The sequence below is a fragment of the Pomacea canaliculata genome, linkage group LG3 (assembly GCF_003073045.1).
Source record: "Pomacea canaliculata isolate SZHN2017 linkage group LG3, ASM307304v1, whole genome shotgun sequence".
Lineage (NCBI taxonomy): Eukaryota > Metazoa > Mollusca > Gastropoda > Architaenioglossa > Ampullariidae > Pomacea > Pomacea canaliculata.
The window spans coordinates 30,955,440-30,976,478 of record NC_037592.1 but is presented as its reverse complement, the minus strand read 5'-3'; the positions used below and the strand labels follow the sequence as shown (position 1 = coordinate 30,976,478).

At 37.9% G+C, this 21,039-nt stretch overlaps 3 protein-coding genes across 3 annotated transcripts; all 3 read left to right on the top strand.

Moving 5' to 3' along the window:
* The first annotated feature begins 335 nt into the window (after positions 1–335).
* Positions 336–3,798, top strand: LOC112559457 (CD109 antigen-like). The gene is made up of 7 exons (XM_025230735.1): positions 336–524; positions 1,119–1,236; positions 1,766–1,879; positions 1,977–2,099; positions 2,567–2,695; positions 3,313–3,452; positions 3,717–3,798. Exons 1-7 carry the CDS (start codon positions 352–354, stop codon positions 3,718–3,720), a joined length of 801 nt encoding a protein of 266 aa, XP_025086520.1. The 5' UTR covers positions 336–351; the 3' UTR covers positions 3,721–3,798.
* LOC112559454 (C3 and PZP-like alpha-2-macroglobulin domain-containing protein 8) lies at positions 3,760–9,200 on the top strand. The gene is made up of 11 exons (XM_025230732.1): positions 3,760–3,894; positions 4,429–4,510; positions 4,911–5,079; positions 5,443–5,544; positions 5,704–5,863; positions 6,227–6,399; positions 7,007–7,183; positions 7,390–7,464; positions 7,694–7,954; positions 8,269–8,375; positions 8,480–9,200. Exons 1-10 carry the CDS (start codon positions 3,885–3,887, stop codon positions 8,329–8,331), a joined length of 1,272 nt encoding a protein of 423 aa, XP_025086517.1. The 5' UTR covers positions 3,760–3,884; the 3' UTR covers positions 8,332–8,375; positions 8,480–9,200.
* Positions 9,201–14,402: 5,202 nt separating this feature from the next.
* On the top strand, positions 14,403–19,821 carry LOC112559611 (CD109 antigen-like). The gene is made up of 11 exons (XM_025230946.1): positions 14,403–14,522; positions 14,751–14,847; positions 15,085–15,263; positions 15,423–15,448; positions 16,788–16,959; positions 17,470–17,540; positions 18,055–18,183; positions 18,644–18,683; positions 18,939–19,020; positions 19,309–19,405; positions 19,636–19,821. The coding sequence occupies exons 1-11, from the start codon at positions 14,447–14,449 to the stop codon at positions 19,819–19,821; spliced, it is 1,155 nt and encodes a 384-aa protein (XP_025086731.1). The 5' UTR covers positions 14,403–14,446.
* Positions 19,822–21,039: the final 1,218 nt, after the last annotated feature.

Sequence of the window (21,039 nt, the reverse complement as noted above, 5' to 3'; positions counted from 1 at the left end):
CTGCTGCCTGAGAGCGGGATGATCAATAGAATTATTAATTAACACCTGAATTATTGCTCTTGCGAATTTCGTGTTATTACTGTTAGCACAGATAGCAGGAGTAAGTCACACGTCATGTGATTAAATAGCAAGAGAAAAACGTGTTATATTTACATGTTTCCCGTAAAATATCGTTGTTAGTAATGAACACGGCTTCTTAATTTTTTATTAATTTTTTTCGCTAAAGTTACTTCCCTGCTGACAGACACTTCATCCTGCTTTTTACGGCCTAATGCTGTCTGAATTCCCGTTTTTATCTCTCATTACAGCATAACATTTCTTTCTTGCAGAAATGAACCACCGTCTTTTAAAATGCAAGCCCCATGGATAGAAGATCCATCGGCGATTACTGATGATGAAGCAGTGATGCTCCCAGGGGATACAAATATCGAAGAAGAAGCGAAAGATAAAAACCCCGAAATTGCGGTACAAAAGATTCGAACTTATTTCCCGGAACGATGGCTGTGGGATCTTGTCATTATTGGGTACGTGATAATTGGCTTTAAATAAAAAAAAATACAAATAATTGTTTTAACCAACGCACACAAGTTTAATGCTTTCAATGTTTCTCTTCAGGTAAGCGTTTTTCTTTAATATTTTCGAGGAACACATTTCGACAAGGGTTATTGAACGGTTATAGGAACTCTTATTCATTCAATCATCCATTTACTCAAGCAAACTGACCATCACTTACGGGGTCTGCATGGACTGGTCGTCATATAGAGTGGCGGAGAAGAGACTCAGTTGAATTTGTTTTGAGGGTCAGTGAGCAGGGTCTGCATGAGACGAAAGTCTATTCTACGCGTTTGCCAAAAAATTCTTTCTCTGTCTGCCTCGGCATCGAATACCGTCCAATGTATCCTAAAGAACGATTTTAAGACATTTCCGTGTCCTATGGCGGAACTAGACAAAGTTGGTGTCGCGAGGAGAAGATCCTGCTGTCCCACAATGGTGGTGATCGTGTTCCAAGCTGTAAGTTTTACTTAAAAATGGCTCAGACCTGGACAGTTTTGATAGAGAACAAATTTTATCAATAAAACATCATATTTGATTGATATCCACATATTTTCTTCTGCTAGATCAAGTGGGGTTGTTGAGAAAAAAGTTAGTGCCCCGGACACTCTCACAACCTGGCTAACATCAGCCTTTGCTGTGCATCCTCTGTATGGACTCTCCGTCACCGCCCAGGCTGCAGAGGTCAGTGCTTGACCTACCTTGCACTCGATGGACAATACACTTATAATATCTTATACCACATTTAGGAATATTTAACTAAAGGGTTCTTTAGGACGTAAATTATTTGTTATTCAGCATTCATTAACTGCAGCTTATCTAAAATGACTTCTTCATGACTCGTTGTATACTACATACGACGGCAAGAAAATACAAATCTTTATTGTTTAAGGACCATATTAACGGGTACATGGTATCTACCTTGCGAACAAGTTTGGCAAAGTTTTGTTTGAAGGTCACAAGAAACTAACTGGTTTGGGGGAGAAAGTAGAACGTTTGAAACATTGAACCTTTGGTTAATATATTTTGCTAAGTCAGGACAAATCTGCCAGCATAGTGGACAAAGTATGACTGTGGGACATTAAGCATACCAAAGGCTGGAGTCTTTGGTTATTTGCCCATATAGAAATATCCTTTAGTGTCTCTGCTTTTTAAATTTCTGTTGTATTTAAAGAAACGACGACGACAATAATAATGATTTTGTGTGTCGCAGCTCACCACATCTCAAGACCTGTTTGTCAGCTTGGACTTGCCATATTCTGCTGTACGGGGAGAGGATGTCTGTCTCAAAGCTGCTGCCTTCAATTACCATAACAAACCTTTACAAGTAATTTATTTACAGTATTATTACAATTATTATTATTTTCTTAATACCATGATATAAAACAGACCTACCTCTATACTTTCTTGTCTTCTCTCACCAGATGCGGATGATGTTGGGTCAGGCTGATGGCTTGGAGAACGTTGTTCTGGAGCCAGCAGCACTTGACTCTAGCAAGCTTGTGGAGACTCGACGTTCAGTCATGGTGACACGAGACCTCGGTCTTGTAAGATGCCTTTGGGCTATTGTTTTCTTTACATATTTAACGTATGGAAGAAAACTAAGATTAAACTGTCAAAGCGATTTTATCAATTTCGTATTTTTCAAAAGTCGATGCCCCTTTCCTCCACCTGTTGTGCTCACACAAGCGCACGCACGCACACAAGCAAATATCCAGCAATCACGTGGATAATATCGACAGTTAATTAACTTAAATGACATTAATTAACTAAATTAACTTCGACCGTAAACTGTAATTAGAAAGTTTACACGAATTTAGTTAAGTGTAGAAATGTCAGAGACTGCAATTTCTGACTGCTGGACGCTGTAATGTCATGAAGTAGTCAACAGTGTATTCACGTAAAGGACTTGAAATTACTTTTTACAAATAATACTTAACTGTTTACCCACTTTCAATCATTTCTGTTACTTTAGGTTTGGTTATTTTCTGATTTTTTTTTCTTTTTTTCTCAGGTGGCACCTAACACGACGAAAGAAACAGATTTTTGCTTCACACCAACAAAAGTAGGCGACCTGCCTATCCGTGTTAATCTTACATCGTCTGTTCCTGGCGATGGGGTAGAGTATACCCTAAAGGTAGAGGTAGGTAACATTTTTAATAACAAGGTTGTTCTTTCGGCTTTGTTTCTTTCTTTGGTTTCTTGCCGGTTTGGTATTCTTTCCTCCATCTTCCCGTATAAATGCTTCATGTGTTGTTTTCTCAATTCTTTGTCTTCCCTAAAAACGGATAAGTGTAGGAACTTCTTCACACATCAGTAGCGACGAAGGTTTGGTCAGCTAGGTCAGGAAAGGATTTGTATTTTAAAAAAAACTTTGTTTAAAAAAAGGCTTAAGTCACTACGCCTTTTAGAGATTATATTACCATCTGTCTCTGACATATCCCACGATAATTTCACTCATTAATTTTGTTGACCCGTCATTTAAACTCTAAAAGATTGATGTTGTCAAACACCTTCGATATTTCAGACGAAAAGCTTACACTGTTGTTCCGCGACCGGATATTATTCATAATTTGACTTTATTCAGAAAGTCCAATAAAAATCTTATAGGCAACATCCTAAAATCTTTCAGATGAAGGAGCGTTTTCATTCATATTTATGGTATTGAGTACATTTCGCAATCAATAGTTTTTTTAATGTCTCACAATATTAAAACGTTCCAGCTATCTCGTTATTGACATTTTAAAAAATAATTTACAGCCTGAGGGATCGCCTCAAGTACAGACAGTCACTGTTCTCCTTGACGCCAAGCCTAATATAAGTGTTTACGAAATATGTCCCTCTGAACTGCCCCTCTACAACGGTTCAAGGGTCACAGGTCATCACTGTCAGCGTGTCAGGTTGGTCTGACAACCTTTGTGGTCACAAGCGTTGTAATTTGGGGAAAACCTATGTCTAGGCTGGACTTAATTTATTTTATCAAATTTTACTCTTGAAAGCTTGTTTTGGGTTCATTCTGTAAAAAAGTAGTTATTATTTTGATTTGAATCGCGTGTTTATTTAAAGTTTTTCTCTCATGTTCAAACATATTTTAACGTAAGTTTATGATGCTTATTGATTGCTTTAAATCATATTTTTTGCAAGAATAAAATTACCTTTGACAGGTGACCTGCTGGTACCTGTCATCTCTAATCTGGAAACGATACTGGCTTTGCCTAATGGATGTGGAGAACAAAACATGATCTCATTTCGCTCCCGATGTTTTAGTGATTAACTACCTTCAGCGCACAAACACTTACACTCCGGCCCTGGGGGAGCAAGCACAGAAGTTCATGTTGACAGGTGAGCAAAACACCTGGCTTGTCACCTTTGTTGTTCCTATCGGCAAAGTTTAGTAACTTCTTAACACGATCCATGGATTATTAAAAACGATTCTTTGAATTAAGTGATAGCATTTGTAGTGTTAGTTTTAAAGTGATGGGAAGTACAAGATCACTACAGATGTTCACAATATGTTTTCGAAAATCTGTCATGACGTCACGCTCGTGATTGAAACCATACTTCGAGTGGATCTTGGCAATATGCAAGCAATTAAATACGTTTTTTTAAAGTAAGTGACAAAACCAAAACTGCTATTGTTTTGTGTCTACAAGTTAGAACATTTTTGAGAGGATACGATAATTGAGTGTCCTGATAATAATTTTAAGGTCACACGTATTTTTTTTCTCTCTCTCTCTCTCTATCTTTCACTCAAACAAACGAACAAACAAACAAACGAAAAAACAAATGAACAAACAAACAAACAAACAACAAAAAACACTATAACCCACACATATGCATGAGAAAGTGTGGCAACATGATGTTTTCTGTCTCAAGGCTACCAAAAGGAACTTACCTTCCAACGTCTGGATGGGTCATTTAGTACCTGGGGACAGAATGACCGTTCTGGTAGCATGTGGTTAGTGTATGATATACAAGTAAAAAAGCAACCTTCTTCATTTTAAATAAAGTAATCAACATGAAGAGGTTGCATGTATGCTGAAATTTGCTTACTACTCATGGTTTACGAGATCATCTCACCAATAAACAATAGTTTTTTTTTTCTTATTTAGGATAAGAGGCTTTTATGTTTTACTACATAACACATAATAGTTAATGATGTTCTGTAATAGCTTCTAAAAGAAATGATGGGCAGTCTACAAATACTATCTTAAACGGACTCAAAATCTACCAGTATGAAACAATTGTCTAGAAAAAAGTTACAGAGAAGTCATTTAGTTATTTTGGACTTCTATGAAGTCTTCTTTCAACTATTTAAAACAAACTTTAAAACTGTATTTAGTATAATTTCTTTCTAGGTTGACTGCATTCGTAACAAAGTGCTTCGTTCATGCAATGGCACTGAAAGATAATGTTATCACCATTGACCCCAAGGTAGTCAGATCTTCTTTAAAGTGGATTATAACTCAGCAAACAATTGACGGCTCGTTTCCAGAGCCAGGAAAAGTCGTCGACAAAAAAATGCAGGTAGATACTTTAAGAACGGTTTTCTCTCTTAATTTTAGTAGGTGGATAATTTCTTAAATAAAAATTTAATGCTCCAAACACCTGCCCAATAGATATAGATAATAACATAAAAAAATGATGAAATAAAATGGAAACATCTATTTGAGAAAAAGTAGCAATAAAGATACGCTATAGCACATATTTTTTTCTGGGGTAGATACTTATTTTTATTGTAGCCTTTCAGAAGTTTTGCTGTCTTGACACATTTTTATTTTTGCTTAAATGTCCAGGTACGTTTATTAATTCATAGCATTGTACATTTTAAAGCTCGCTATCGTGCATCAAAGTGTAAAATATTATAACTTCCACTCTCACTTAAAACAGAGTGGGTCTGCAAAGGGCGAGGCAATGACGGCTTTTGTGCTCATCTCCCTGGCTGAGGCCAGCAATAAATTTAAGGATCTGGATCCTGGAGAGCAGCAAGGCGTAAGTTTAGTGATTAACTTTATTGATGCGTGTTAAGTCTCAAATAACAAACTAGGAGGAGAGCAGTTAGAGTTACAATGCTACTTTCCTGTTGTACAGCGATGTAGAACGTTAATTAGAAATCAGTCCAATAATTGCATTGTTTGACTTTTTTGACAGTTGCAGAATTCTATCTTCAGAGCTCGTGATTTCTTAGAAGCACGATTGAATGCACTAACTGACCCCTATGACCTCGCCATTGTGACGTATGCACTGCACCTAGCTCGCAGTGGCAGCAAGGGCCTCGCTTTCCAACGCTTACAACAAAGAGCGATAACAAGTGGGTCCTGAGTTATTGAACATCGATAATATGTGTAGCCACTAGCCCTGCCTTCTCTCGACTAACGGTCTGTCAACTTTATATGATATTGGATACCATCTTTCTTTTTTTTTAATAAAGAAGGCTGGCTGACTTTTACAAAAGATTTTCAATGGAAGGTATTATACCACTTTGAATTCACTTTACCTAAGATATAGCATATGTTAAATACATGTACCCCATTAGAGGTAAAATGAAATTAAGTGCTTGACAATAATCAAGAAACATATTTTTCACATAAATTGTTTTCAACGATTATGCTTCAGTGTTTAGGCGCAATGGCTTTGACATTCTTTTTGTTATTTCTGTTGGGTTTTGCAACAGATAATTACACAAAGCATTGGGAAAGGGATCCTGCGACAGCCGCTCTAAATATAGAAATGACGTCATATAACCTCCTGACCTACATTTTGCGAGAGGACGTGGAGGGCGCCATGCCTATTCTACGTTGGCTGATGGAACTGCAGGGTCCTAAAGGTGGCTTCATATCTACCCAGGTAATCTCTATGTGTTGTCATGGTTACAATATGAACAGTCATTCAACACAGACCTTTTAATCCGTTAAATATCTCACACATGTCTATTACGTTCTAAATGGTATTTATTCATTACTCATACATGGAATAATCAGAGGCAATACTATATAAAACTAATGTGAAAGAGAAGATTTTGATAATTTCCAACATGTAAAAAGTGAGATTAGTGACATATTTGGTTTATTTCGTCTAAACAAGAGGCTAAATCCTGCACATTATGTAAGCAAATATTTGTAAACTGCTCAAAAAACTTCCTATAGTTTAAGCCACGATCAGTTTACTCCATGCATGTATATCGATGATAAATAGTAAATGACAGTGGAAATCTTTTAACATTATGTCTTGGCTGACTATACGAGAATAACCCAATTGCAGGAAAGAGCATTTGTGTGTGATACTTCGGTAAATCACAGAATAAAAGTTTTATTAAATGTTTTTATCCTATAGGTAAACGTAACTACAAAACTATTAGCCATAAAAATCACAGATATCTCCTAAGCCGACACAAAAAACCCCGCGTAGTCTACATAAGTACTAGTAAGTACTCTCATCCATTTCTATTTCACAGGACACAGTTGTCGGCCTCCAGGCTTTGGCGGAAATGGCTGTTGCAAACCACAATCCAGTTGCCGTTCCTTTAACAGTCACAGTCAGCTGGAACTCAGGAGGACAGGCATTCAAGAAGGACTTGAGCATCGATGACTCCACAAAGATGTTACTTCAAACCGTAGACGTGACCATTGTGGTGAGGCCACGAAATGTCCAAATATTTTAGATCTTTAATATCTGCTCTTAATTTTGTTTTAATCTCATTATGTGGTTAAATAAATTCTTTGTTATTTCTTGCCTGTATCGCTTGGCTCATTAAATAAAACATTCAATATAACTTTCTTCAGTAGAGTAAATGCAATGCACTAAGAAGCACTTGCTATTACCACTGTGTCCTTTCAGAGCAGCAACATTCCACCTGTAGTGCAAATTTCAGCTTCTACTAGCGGTACTTTTACTGGATTCCCAGAGGCAAAAGTAAGTGAAATGAAGCAACTAAATGCATTTTTATTATCCACGAAAATAGTTTTAGCAAATCTCCCATTATAGGGAATGGAAGTAGTTGTGGTTGCAGATGAAAAATATAACCGATTCAAATTATAGAGATTTCATTTGTTTTATGATCAGTCAGAATTAAGGATATTTTCAAATCATTGCTTGGACAAAGAATATAAAATGTTAAGTGATTTATTGATACTGTCTTTAGGTTGTCATGCAATACAACATTAACGACTCTACAACCTCCGAGATCTTCCAGATTACCTACCGGGTTGTCAAAGCCAGTGTTAAGATTTTCACTGTAGTCGTACAAGCTAAGCGTGTGGATGGCAAGCAGGGAGGCATGACTCTTCTGGAAGTGGGCATCCCTACTGGCTTTTCTGTTGACCTCACTCATCCCAGCTATTCCGTGCCTAACTCCAAGCTGCAGGAACAAGGTCACAGGAAGTACATCTTGTATTATGACGAAGTAAGTCCTTTTCCTCTCTTTTATTGAAGATTCATTTTCTTTCGGTAGTTTTAAACTCCTTTATAGAAGGTTTATATTCTTTAAGTAGACTTTAACACTTAAGTCAAATTCATGCTGTAAAGTTAATTTAAAGGAGTGATGGTGTCCAGTTTTCTCTATTTTTCGCTAGATCGCGCAGACACACACGAACATACCACCCTAATGTACGGTATGGACGATTTGGTCGTCTAGATGTGATGAATGGATATATAGAAGCTTGAGTGTGTATAGAGGCACAAATAATAATTTTAGCCATACAATCATGATTGTCCCAGGTGAACGCCAGAGGAGTGCGAGCCTTCATTGCCCATGTCTGTGTCTCAAGGAATCCCCGTTAACACCCAGCCCGTTCCTATCAAAATCTACGATTACTACGAACCAGGTAAAATAATTTCTGTGCTCTGTAAATACTTTAAAATACTTTTGTTGTACGTAAATGTAATGGTAAAACAAAATCAAATTAAATTTTTTATAATTTTTGCACAGGTGGCAAGCAGCAGCTAACTGTATACTACCAACTGTCGCAGAAGAAGGTCTTTGTCTGTGACTCCGTTGCAAAGTACAAAGATTGCTCGTCTGGCAGCCTTCCAGGATAATAATCATTGGGATTCGTAAAAATCATCTAAAAATAGAGAGGATTTTCAATGCTCTTTTAAAACTGTTGTGTACCTAAATTAGATTACTATTGTTGTTGTTTGTAGAAGACTTGCCTATCAATACGATTTTCTGCAGGAGTTCCTTATTCAAACACGTGACTACATAGCTATGTACTAAACTAGTGAGAATGATGACGATCAGTTTTAGGAAGACTTGACTAGCAGTTTGCTGGAAGATTGAGCTATTGCGACTGTAACATATCATCATCATAAACTCAATAAAGAGATGATATGAGGGTTGAAAACAAACGTTTCAGTTCAGTGAGAAGGACGGTTTACAAAAGCATGGTTTTATTTTGTCTTCATCGTTTAAATAAGTGAGTGTAGAGAAAAGGGGTTAAAGAACCATATAGTGCAAGTTGAAAACTAGATACCAAGTAATTTTGAACTCTTATGAATATAACTTTCTTGAGAACATTACATGAGGTACGTAGACTATAAAATAAAAGTTACCAATCATCAGCCCCACATACTAGTATGCCATTAACAAATACATCTCTGGTATCTAAAGCAAACTATCTTCAGCACGATTAAAGGAAAGCTTTCATCATAAAAAAAGATAAGTACTTAGTAGAGGGGGTATGGCGGTAAGGTCGACAACCGTGGTTGATCTGATCTAGGGTAGTGGGCTGGAAGTTGTTTGCCCTTGAGCAAATGACGTAAATTGTGATGTCAAAATAAGGTGACGAAAAAGATAGAGGAAAATAACGTTAGAGGGAAAAACGGTAGCAGAGAGCAGACGGCGGAACAGAAGTTGGAATTGGTAGTTTTTCTCTGGACTTTCTCGCTACTGCTGCAACCGCGGAATAAGTGTTACCGGGGAAGTAATACTGTATTTATATTACATGGGGATGTACTTCACAGATCGTGATTTACTGTAGTCCGTGTCCGCGCCGTGGGGAGCTCTGTAGCTTGGGCCTCCCGCGGTACAGTTTCTTGGTGGGGCCAAGAAACTGCACACTGGTGTGAGCGAGTAAACCACGGATACAGAACAGAAATCTTGGTGCAAAACTGTCGCACCGACCACCATCCGTCGCCTGGAAAGGACAGTTCCAAACAGGCTGAGATTAAACCGCCGGTGGAGGGAAGGTTTTCTCTCGGCCTTCAGCTAACCTATCCTCATCCTGCTAAACACCCAGGAGGCAACCGCATGTGCAAGTCCGAGACGTTCTGCCTGTAAACTGTCGGTATCGTAAAAACACTTTTTTTTATGATAAATCGACTTCTAGGAAAGAAGATTAGTGATACTCATTAGAATAGAGGACTTGGGAGGGTTGCAAAGACTTTAAAGGAAAGCTTTCATCATAAAAAAAAATCATCAATCAAAACTACTTTATAAAACATTCGATACCTGCTAATACACCGACGGCTAAGGAGAAGAAAATCTGAAAGTGAAGAAATAAACTTCATTATTTAGGGTGGAAAACATCTACCAGCAATTTCAACACAAAATATATAGTCATTTACAAAGCATAATTGCACAGAATTTGTCAGTATTGGTTAAAATAAATTACAAGATCAAAGAAAGAGAAAACGCAAAATCAACAAAAAGTGTACTAACACAAAAGAAAACGAAGTAATAAATAGTCTATCTAAATGGATGGACTTTCTCTCGTTTCCTGTATTCCTCTTTCTCCCTGTCTTTAGAAGACACACAACAGAGGCGCTGAAAAAATTTCAAGACAACGGATACATTCCATGTTCGTTTGTTATAGAGTACATATATAAATTATGATATTAAAGAATGATGTTTCCCAATGATGAGTTTGTTTTAAATAAGAAAGCAACGAGAGAGAGAGAGGAATGATTATATAAAGTGGATGTCTTACGACAACGATGATAAGAATGATGAAAATTTATTACAAAATTGTTTAAACACCATTTCACTAATCTTTGTAGGTTAACTGTCTTTGTTACAAAGTATTTTTCAGGGGTTGTTTCACTGTATAATACGGTTATTACTATCGACCTTAAGACGAGCATAATTATCATCAACAAAACGGAGCTGCGCTCAAAAAATAAAAAAGCCTCTTTTCTGAGCGAGATAATATTATCCACAAATTATTGCAGGTGACTATTACTTTCCAAAACTTCAAGAAAATAGTTTTTTCTTCATGTGACTATCTTTTGTAATATATAAAGTATAAGTGGTCCACCAGTACAGTTGCACGTTTCGTTTTATGATTTCTGCGATTTTTAAAAAAATGTATTTTGAAGCATTCTGGGAAGAAAATGGAGCGAGAGCAAAAGAAGTTCGGGATATCTAAGTACAGTGTATATTTAGCCGATTCTCGTTCATTCCGCAGTAGTTTCTATTAAAGGTTTTATTTAAATCAACCTAGTTTAAAATTGAACTAGCCAGTGGTACCCGATTTGTTTGTACATTTCTACCAGGACATTTATTTTTAGACCTATTCCTCTCTCATGAGTTGTGTTTACGCACATGAATTTAACTCTTCTTCTTTGGTCTTTAATTCTGCTTCCGATCTCTCCATCTCACTGACCATCTAAACTTATTTTCTTTGCTTTTAAAGACAAGTTCACTGAGACTTAGTTTCTTGTACCATGCACCTAGTTCAAGCGCTAAATCGCTACACCTGCTTTCTTTTTTCACGAAATATCACTTAACAATTCCACCTGAGACTTCATAATCATGGGTGTTATATATCACCAAATAATGAAACCCTTATCGCCGCTCAGCACTTTCTCCTTTTATCTTGTACAAGGGATATAACTCTAAGCAAGATTTAGTACACTGCTTTGCAGAGTTATCTCGCATCCGCTGTTCTGTGCAACAAGTAGCAGTTAAAGATTCAACAGAACAAAATAAACAAGTAAACAAAGTCTACGACCTTCCTAGTAGGCAAATGAATACTCGGCAAATTGTGGCAGAGATTAAACAGACAGACAGACACACTACAGTACTTTGCTTTATTTATTAGCAGACGATATCCATAATATCTGTAACCGGACTGACCGACACCTCTCGCTAGCACCCTATCTTACACCTTAGCGCCATATCGGTCCGTTCCTCTTTGTCGTTCCAGGGAAGAGGACGGAAGTTCCCAAGGAGAATTTTCCACTCTTACGAAAATTCTGGCTCTCGTTAGTCGGGTGCGTCGTCTAGTTTTTATCTGCCTCGCGTTGTGTTCTTTTTCCTATACCTATTTCTTGCACGCACCCGAACTACAGCCGACCTTGGAGTCCACCAAAAGACCCTGCTTTACTTTCTAACTACACGTAAAGTGTCTTTTCAGTTGGTGCGTCAGTTCCGCCGGACCTTCTCGTGTGTTCTTTACTCTTCTTCTGCTGCTGTCGTCACATCTACATACCCAGGGGACAGTACACAAACCTCGCTCGCGTTCACACGGCAGACATGCGTACGGCACACTAGCACTCGCTGACATTAACACGCTCACACGAGTACTTACAGTTCAAAGACATAAATTTATTTACAAAATTACACATCTATCAGCAAAACAACTACCAAACTTAACAACTACCTACCTATCTAGAACCTAACACCTAACTCCGTGGGGTGGGGACAGAGACTGAATGCCACGAGCCGCTTTTACCAGCGGACCAGATGCATTTCAGCGCCTTGGTACTTCTCGCTAACTCAGACTCAAAAGGCTCTAGCTGCCAGACCCAGCAGGACCAGTTCTCGTACCGAGAGAAAAGGCGCGGGCGCTGCTCTTTGCCCGAATTTTGTACAGGGCAGCTTGGGTACCACGTCACCCGCTGTTGCTGCCCTGCCTCGCGCTGCGCGCCCCTCGCGTGACCACGCGTGGGGTGGAAGGGGATGTGGGGTGGAGGGACTAGGCGCTGTCAGCTGTACCTGCTGACCTAAACAGCGCTCCCTCTACAATATCCAAGAACTTTTAAAACAAAGATCTGGGGAATGTTAAGCATTGACGAATTTCGTACTCATCTTTCTAGCTGAGGTTAGCGATAAATTTAAGGATCTGAGTTACAAAGATCAACAGAGCCTAGGGATATTTATATTTTAATGTCATTTTAGTTGTAGTAAACAGTAACTATTGTCAATTATATTAAAAGAACCCAAACAGAGTGTGCAGAATCTAACCGTCGAGGGATGCGGACCTGGTGTGAAATACGAAAAAGGGTGTCGGTTGTTTTTCCCTTAATGTCCTAGGATATGTTAACATAATAGACATCGGTTACTGTTGCGGAGAGCTGTATGGTTTGGAATTAACAAATGTCGTTTATGAAATGACTGGATTACATGAACCGTGCAAATAGTATCCGTGCATCTGTGCCAAGAGGTGTATTTGTTGATGATAAACAACGATGCAGTTAAGTCCCTGATATTCACTGTCGTGCGCAGAGAGAGAGAGAATCTCTAACAATCGATGAGGTGGATATTAACATGCTTCATCCTCGAATGTTTCAAACAGTGTTTTTCAAACGAAATACTGATTGTAATTATTGACTGTTGCTGCTGCTGTTCATCTTCCTGGTCCATGGGTTTGTTGATTTAGCCGTGAGGTAAAGTCCTGTTTAGTTCATTGCGTACCTCGGTTCCCACAGTCGCGGCCACCAACGCAGAAAAACTCAAATTTTCTGGATATCCTCCGAACATTCCTCATTCCTATTGTAACTGTTTGTTGATCTCCCTGACCGCCTGATGGACAAGCTCCACAGAGCTCAGAACAATGCTGCTCGCGTTGTATTCCCCAAGCGGAAGGCTGATCATGTGATCATGTGACACACCACTTATGAGCACCCTGGACGAGATATCAGTTAGGGCTCGCATCCAATTCAAGAAGTCTATACTTTTCTATCGTCTTGTTCATGACCTTACCCTAGTCTGAGCTTGTTTCGTCCTACCTGCCTGGCAGGTCAGATCTTTCTGCCCACCCCTACTGTCCTGCTTGTCTCATTGGAGAGGTTCGGCCCTCACTCATTCTCTTTATTTACCCCAGTATTTGAATGCCCTACCTCTGTCTCTCCGTATAGTGAAAACGCTTCATGCTTTCCAGTCAGGAATCAAAAACAACATTTTCGGAAATAACTATTTTAATAGGTTTACCATGACTGTTCTTTTCTTCACGTTTTCTTCTGTGCCTACTTTTATGTTGCTGACAATATTTACTGTGCCTGTCTGTTTGCCTGTTGTAATATCGAGTAAAAATTAATTGTTGTCAATTTTATTAAAAGAACCCTAACAGAGTGTGGAAAATCTAACCGTCGAGTGATGTGGAACAAGTGTGAAATACGAGAGAGGTTTAAGGGTGTTGTTTTCCCCTTAATGCCCTAGGATTTGTTAACACAACAATCATCAGTTACTGTTGCGGAGAGCTGTATGGTATGGAATTAGCAAATGTCGTTTATGAAGTGTCCGGGTTACATGGACCATGTAATAGTTTCTGTACATCTGTGCCTAGAAATGTATTTACTGGCGATATACAGGATGTAGTTAAGTCCCTGATATTGTCGTGCAGATAGAAAGACAGAGAGTATCTATAACAATCGATGATGTGTACATTACTATACTTCATCAGCGAATGTTTTAAACAGTTTTATCCAAAGTGAATACTGCTTGTAATTATATACTGTTCCTGCTGCTGCCTTTGTCCCCTCCCCTCGATAAACTAATAAATCAGCTGCTTTGAACGCCACACAACTCTTTCGTAAGCTATTAACACCTGTTCATCAAACGGCTCCTCCTCCACCGCCACCACCAACACCACCAACACCACGACTTCTTGACTCATACTAGACAGGGTTATGTTTCTACAGGTGTAGGTATAAAAATCCGTCGCCTCTGGTCCTTATGACAATTGGTGGGTCATTTTTGTTTCTCACAACTCAAGCAGACGAACAGAGAGCAGCTGCTTTTAAAGAAAGGGGTGAGGCACATTTTTCTGCTTCAAGAAAGATACTGCCAGCACGTCCTCAGTAACTGCTGTTGACAATAGTCGTGCTGTATCAGCTCATGATGTAACAGATTCATAGCTGCAATCTGCTTTTGTTTTTAAGTTTCTTTATTCATTTCCTCTGATAATGCTCATACTTCTTAATATAGAGATAATAATAGATAAAAGTGATGGTAGTAACAGCAAAATTCAATGCTGCAGTGTTAGAACCTCATTTTTCAAGTTCAACCATGACGTGTGTACCTGTCTTCGTGCTGTTCTTGGTGACAACAACTGGATTCGCATCACCGCAGAACAGGTAAACTAATCTTGTCATCATGCTTGGAATAATGTTCGCCTGCTATTAGCAATTTACTGTTTCAAAATGAAACATAGACTCTAGCTTAGGTGTGCACCAAAGGAGATGAAACATAATCAGAGATGATGTCACACATGACTGAAATAGTTTAGGAGATTTTCTTAGGTGACATAAACACATTGAAAAAAGTTGAAGTCATCAGTAATTAAATGATTGTAGATCTTTGAAATTTTACAGTGCATCCCCCGTCACCTACAGAGTCACATTTTCCTCGCGCATGAGGCCAGGTATGACGTTACCTGTCAGTGTGCACCTGCTCCCAGATGGCGACTCGGCGGAAGTGTTTGTGACACTTCGCAACATCAAAAGTAAAGCAGTGAAAGCGTCAGCATCGTCTCTTCGTGTATATGGAGGAGGTGAGTAAATAATCTTGCATGCTCACCTACATACTCTGACAAACTCTCGAGTCTCCTCCACACATCCACACACACACTATTTCTCTTACACTTGAGAGCATTCAAGCATTCAAGCATTATGTAGTTTAATTTTCTAAGCTATTATTTTATTTTTTTCAGGCAATCCACAAGTCATCAATATGATAGTAAGTACAACCATTAGTTCCGACTAATCATCTAAACTGAACATCGATATAGAGCTTCATGATTCATTTACATAGATTTTTAATAGTCTGGCACATTATAATTTTAGTTCATTTTATTTTGTACATTTTTATTTTTAAGTGTTACAGTGGTCAATTGAAATAACGAAAGAGCGTAAAGAGTACACTGATTAAGCTGAGAATATAAAAACATCCTATGTGCTTTTAGCTGTCATTTCCAACCAGATATGACCACATTTTCAAATAAAACCCTCTCTTCACGACCCCTGCGGTCTCCTATGCCCGCAACCGCGTTTACCCATTGCCACGCTGCGGGCGTACAGGACCGTCGTGTTTTTAATTTTTTTTTTCGCGTTTACAGCGCATTTTTTGGTAAAGAAATCGCTTAGTTACGATAGTTTGGGCATTTCTGAACACAGTTATTTCCCTTGTAAAGGGAGGGTACTCTGTCTTGACTTAACTATCGTCAGTTTTCCAGAGTAGCCTTTCTTTTTTTCTTGAAAAAAAAAAAATGGCGAGTCGATGTATGAGAAATTCGGGCTAGCTCCTCGGATTTTCAGAATTCTGGCATCATTTGTGAATTTCTATGGACAAGAACAATTGTGTGTGCATTTCTTTTTGCTTTTCAAAGATCAAAATGTGTTCCTATAAGTCATCTTTGTGTTAGACTTCTTGTACGGTGACAACTGTAACCACCTGTAGAAAAAATTTCTATTTCATCTACCCGATTCTGTATGGATTACAATAATAAAAGTGGGCTCTCAAGTAAGTTTCAGGTAGGATTGTTCAAATTGTACACATTTTGATCTATCATTATCAATTTGAATTATTCTTCTAGCTCTTTTAGTTATTTTTTTAAAATTTTTTGAAAACCGGTAAAATTCTGCGTACCGGTGGGTCGAACGGCCTGTAGCCTAGTCCGTCGCCAGTTTTTGAGGAAACTATGGTTAAGTTTTTAATCGGACGGTAGTATAACATGTTTAACAACAATTTTTATATTCGACAGTTGTTGGATTTAGTAAGTGTTAACAAATAAAACTATTTCATCTGTTTCATCCAAGGCAGTGAGTACTGTTGGTCTGTGTGATCTTATCTTGTATGATAACCGCGTTAAGACTTAATTGACAACTAAACATTATTCCGGACATACTCTACTTTCTCTTAAAACAGAAAATACAAGTAGAATGACAGTTTTTTCAATAGTGACCTTCCGATACTGTATGTTTTGCTTTTGCATCATGACTGGCTTGTTTAAAATAGTGTTGCAAGCATTACAAAAAAGTAAGATCAAATAAAAGGCTATTAACAACAATATGAACAGATTCCAAGAAAACTAGACGACGAGGGGGATGATCCAAAATCTGCCTACGAAGTCCGAGTGAAGGCGATTGGCGACGTTAATTTTGATGAAGTTGCGCAGATGACTTTAGAAGAAAAAAGCTTCTCTATCTTCATACAGACAGATAAAGCTATTTACAAACCTGGACAAACAGGCAAGTTTGTTTAAGATTTATTTACGCTGATTTTATAATTAATCTTCTATGATGAAATAAGAGGTAAAGACATGGGAATATGGAAACATACAGATGACATCTACAGGTATGGAGATATGGTATGGTTCAGACTGGTATGGAGCGAAGAGAAAAGTAGTCGAGAACGAAAAAAGACTGATTGCATATTTTAGTGCTCCAAGCACATAGCTGTAGAAAGACTTGAGGTGTATGCAATTGAAATTATAGCAGAAAATGCCTTCATTTTTTTTTTATTAAACAGCGTGTTCTCTTCTAAGTACTTATATCCCTGTTAAATATATAAAGTCTGTGCTGATAGAAACCCCCACGCCTCTAATAGACACTTACCTGCACGTACTTTCATTCCTGCCTCTTCAACTCTTCCAAACCTTCCTCTTATATACAATTGTACCTAAAGACACTCACAAACACATGCGCTAAGAATATCAAAGTCCGTCCATCTGAGACTTAAATTCTTCTTTTAAATTTCAGTCATGATGAGAATACTGGCTATGAACCCCGACCTGTCAGTACTGAAGGCCCCCATGGATGTATTCATTAAGGTACTATTTGATATGGAGAGATGTGTGTGTGCATTTATGATTAGACAAGTCAGCGTGTATTTGAGAGCAGTTCCTCTCTTTCACCATCTGAGGAGGTAGACACAAACTTTTTACTCAGTTATAGTCGAAGATGTCTATCAGCAGGCCAGAGCCATTTTAACTCAAATTACTTAACATGGTTTGGTAATTGACAAAAATAAAAAAATCAAAGTGAGAATTAATAAAAATACAGCATCAATTGAATTTCTAACATTTTCAATTTAAATTAAACTGGCTGGTTCTCCACTTTTTAAATACTACCGACACATGATTCTATGATACATTATCTAAATGGCACATTAACTAAATGCACAACGTGTCACCTTAAAGAAAGAGGCAATTATACTGGTAAGCAGACTGATGGGATAAATATACGCTCCATGCCTCGCTCCCTCAAAAAAGTCTGCCTTGAAATAATACTGCATGTTATGTTAAATTTAAGGCTGCTTCGAAGCAACATTTTTTATGTGTTTAGGATCCAAAAGACAACCTTGTTCGTCAGTGGAAACAAGTGAAAGAGGATAGAACGGGTGTTGTTGAACTGAGCATGCCAACGTCCACTTACCCCATTCTGGGAAACTGGACTATTCAAGCCCGAATATTGGTACATTCTTATCTTGAAGGATCAAACAGTATAAGTCTAGATGCTGTTGAACGTGTGAAATTGTTGGTTCTTGTTATTTGATTAACAGTGATTTCAAGACAGTTGAAAGTTATACTGAAAAAATATATATATATACTGGTATACTGGTACATTTATTGACAGTTACTTTTTGCACTAGATATATTACTCAGTATTGCAGCCTCATCTCCGAAAAATACTGAATTTTCTCTCTACTACACTCTTCTTTCTCTTTCTCTCGCTGTGTTTGTGAATCTCTTTTCCAACCGTTTTTTTTTATCTCCTATAAAAGAATCTGTTTTTGAAACTATGATTAAAATCATTTAAGGGAACATCCACGTCCAGCATGTCTCTTCATGTGAAAAATAATCTGATGTGAGCGCAATAATTAAATTAAGGACAACTATTTTCTTTTTAAATGCCATGATTTTGGTCTTTTCAGGACCTTAATGAAACACAGATTTTCACGATAGATAAATATGGTAAGTGGAAACTCAGAATAAACTCAAATGTGGCTATACTGTGAAGTGTCTTACATCATTAAGTTTTGCTCATTTAGATGTAGGTAACAGACACCTTGCAGATATCACCTTAGTATTCTTTACACACACATATAAAAACAACATGTTTGTATTGTGTGGGCATGTGTGTGATTTTATTTGTAGTATTTGTGTGTGTGTGTTTGAGAGAGAGGGAATTGAAATGTTCTGCTGGACGTGCTCTTTTCTCTTTTTCAGTCTTGCCGAAGTTTGAAGCAAGTGTACATGTACCAAAAAAGGTCCTAATCACGAATGAGATAAAAGGAACGGCAAGTGCCAAGTAAGAATCCTAAATTCTTTCGCTGTCAAAAACAAAACACCACCACCACCACCACCACCACCACCACCACCACCACCACCACCACCACCACCACCACCACCACCACACCACCACAACAACAACAACAACAACAACAACAACAAAATGACACATACACATATATATGCAAGCTAAATTACCAATAAGCATGAAGGTTTCGTTCCACATTTCTTTTCCACAAATCAAATTTGGTTGCTGTTGAATAAACCTATACTTGTTGATTTTTGTTTGTTTGTATGTTTGCTTTAGGTACACTTTTGGCAAACCTTTGACAGAGGCTGACGTAAGCGTTGTAGTGCGACTTCAGACCACAACCTCTGCTCCCAACATCTCATCCACCGGCAAGGTGAGCTTTTCTCTTGGCTCTTGCGACTGAATATAAATGTAAAGGGTGTGTTTTGTTATGTAATGTAAAGGCCACCTCCAGTCATATCACAAGACCAAATAATGAACAACAGAAACAGATAAACTCAGATGCCGTCGTAGTTCATTTTTTTTTTCCTGTTAGTTCCCTGAATATCTAGAAAGTAGTTTAGTTGAAACTCACTCTAAGTAGACTGCATTTTTTCTGTGCAGCTTGATTCTAAGGGAGAGTTCGCCTTTTCGTTTACCAACGCCCAGCTCTTGGCATTGTCCAGTCAAACGTTCAACTGGCAATCTCTAGAGAGTAAAGAGGCGGAGGTGATAGTCTTAGTGACAGAAGAGTCAACCGGACATCACATGGCACGACAGCGACTGTTGCATTTGAGAAATATAAGCTAAGGTGGAGTTCCTACCCATCACAACCAGCAGCTTCAAACCGGGGCTTCCTTAACACAGTTTATGTTAGTATTATCTGTTTGTTTGTGTTCACTTTCTTTACAGATAATGTATCATCCTTCTCAGTCTTACTCGATATCTCTCTGGATAATAGTTTGAATATTTTGTTATACAGCTCATACATTAAAAACCACCTCGAAAAGAAAGTCTTTATAAGAAGTTTGAAGAAATAGAGTAGAGGTCGACAGATGTACAAGGCTTTAAAATCTTTTCTGGTATTTCCGGAGTAACTTCAGCAATTTTCTTTATATTTTTTCAGTCAACACTTTATTATCCAAATTATAGAGACGATGGAGGCAAGTAGGTATGATTGTTCAGTTGTCTAGAATGTTCAGTTTCTTGTGGTACCCAATGTGTTTCAGCTGAGTGTGACCAAATACGATTGGCACCTTCTTTTTCCACGTCAGAGTCTGTAAACATCACATTTGTTGTTAGAACCACACAAGATACAAAGACTATTTCCACTGTTCAAAATCTTCAGTTAAACGGCTTGCTCCGAGTTCAACAGGCGTTTCCAAGAATGCTGAAAAGATTTCTATTCAGGTAGTTTTTGTGTAAGAGATGATGTTTATTCAAACATTATCGATAATACCTATAATAATTTTAATTATAAATTATATGATATATAGGTCTTTTTAGTCTTTTGTGTTTTAAGTATTTAATTTTTTAATGTACAATAAAAGTGCAAATGTTTTCTCCAATAGTTGGAAATAATAGTGCTTACACTGCAATTGCTTGGTAATAAAACGCAGTTTAGTAAATGTTCGGGAAAGTTTTCACTTTTCAAGCTACAAATTTGTCACTGCACAACTATGACAACCATACTTACAAAAAAAAACGAAGGTACAAATAGCCAGGCCATAGGTAGAGAAAGAAACCAAAGGCACCACCCAATGAAGTCCTTCGTTGGACAGCTGATGGCGAGAGGAAGCGTGGTCGGCGAAAAGAAACATGGCGAAGGTCAGTAAAGAAAAAGAACTAAAGGACCAGAAACTGTCCTGGAACAGCATAGCTAAACTTGCTGCTGACAGATACAAATGTAGGTTGTAGATGCCGTATGTACCACCTAGATACGAAGAAGACTAAGTATTTCAAATTTTACCGATCAAAAAACCTTTTCAAAATAAACTGAGATTTTTTCTTGAACTTTATTACCACATT

What these genes read in the sequence shown, in the direction of transcription:
- LOC112559457 (XM_025230735.1), top strand. Translation starts at nt 352, where the DNA reads ATGCAAGCCCCATGGATAGAAGATCCATCGGCGATTACTGATGATGAA. An exon ending in TGACACGAGACCTCGGTCTT is followed by an intron (nt 2,100 to 2,566) that starts GTAAGATGCCTT and finishes TTTTTTTCTCAG; the next exon opens with GTGGCACCTAACACGACGAA. An exon ending in AGTATACCCTAAAGGTAGAG is followed by an intron (nt 2,696 to 3,312) that starts GTAGGTAACATT and finishes AATAATTTACAG; the next exon opens with CCTGAGGGATCGCCTCAAGT.
- LOC112559454 (XM_025230732.1), top strand. An exon ending in GACCGTTCTGGTAGCATGTG is followed by an intron (nt 4,511 to 4,910) that starts GTTAGTGTATGA and finishes ATTTCTTTCTAG; the next exon opens with GTTGACTGCATTCGTAACAA. An exon ending in ACATCTTGTATTATGACGAA is followed by an intron (nt 7,955 to 8,268) that starts GTAAGTCCTTTT and finishes TGATTGTCCCAG; the next exon opens with GTGAACGCCAGAGGAGTGCG.
- LOC112559611 (XM_025230946.1), top strand. Translation starts at nt 14,447, where the DNA reads ATGACAATTGGTGGGTCATTTTTGTTTCTCACAACTCAAGCAGACGAA. An exon ending in TTCGCATCACCGCAGAACAG is followed by an intron (nt 14,848 to 15,084) that starts GTAAACTAATCT and finishes GAAATTTTACAG; the next exon opens with TGCATCCCCCGTCACCTACA. An exon ending in TTACAAACCTGGACAAACAG is followed by an intron (nt 16,960 to 17,469) that starts GCAAGTTTGTTT and finishes TTTAAATTTCAG; the next exon opens with TCATGATGAGAATACTGGCT.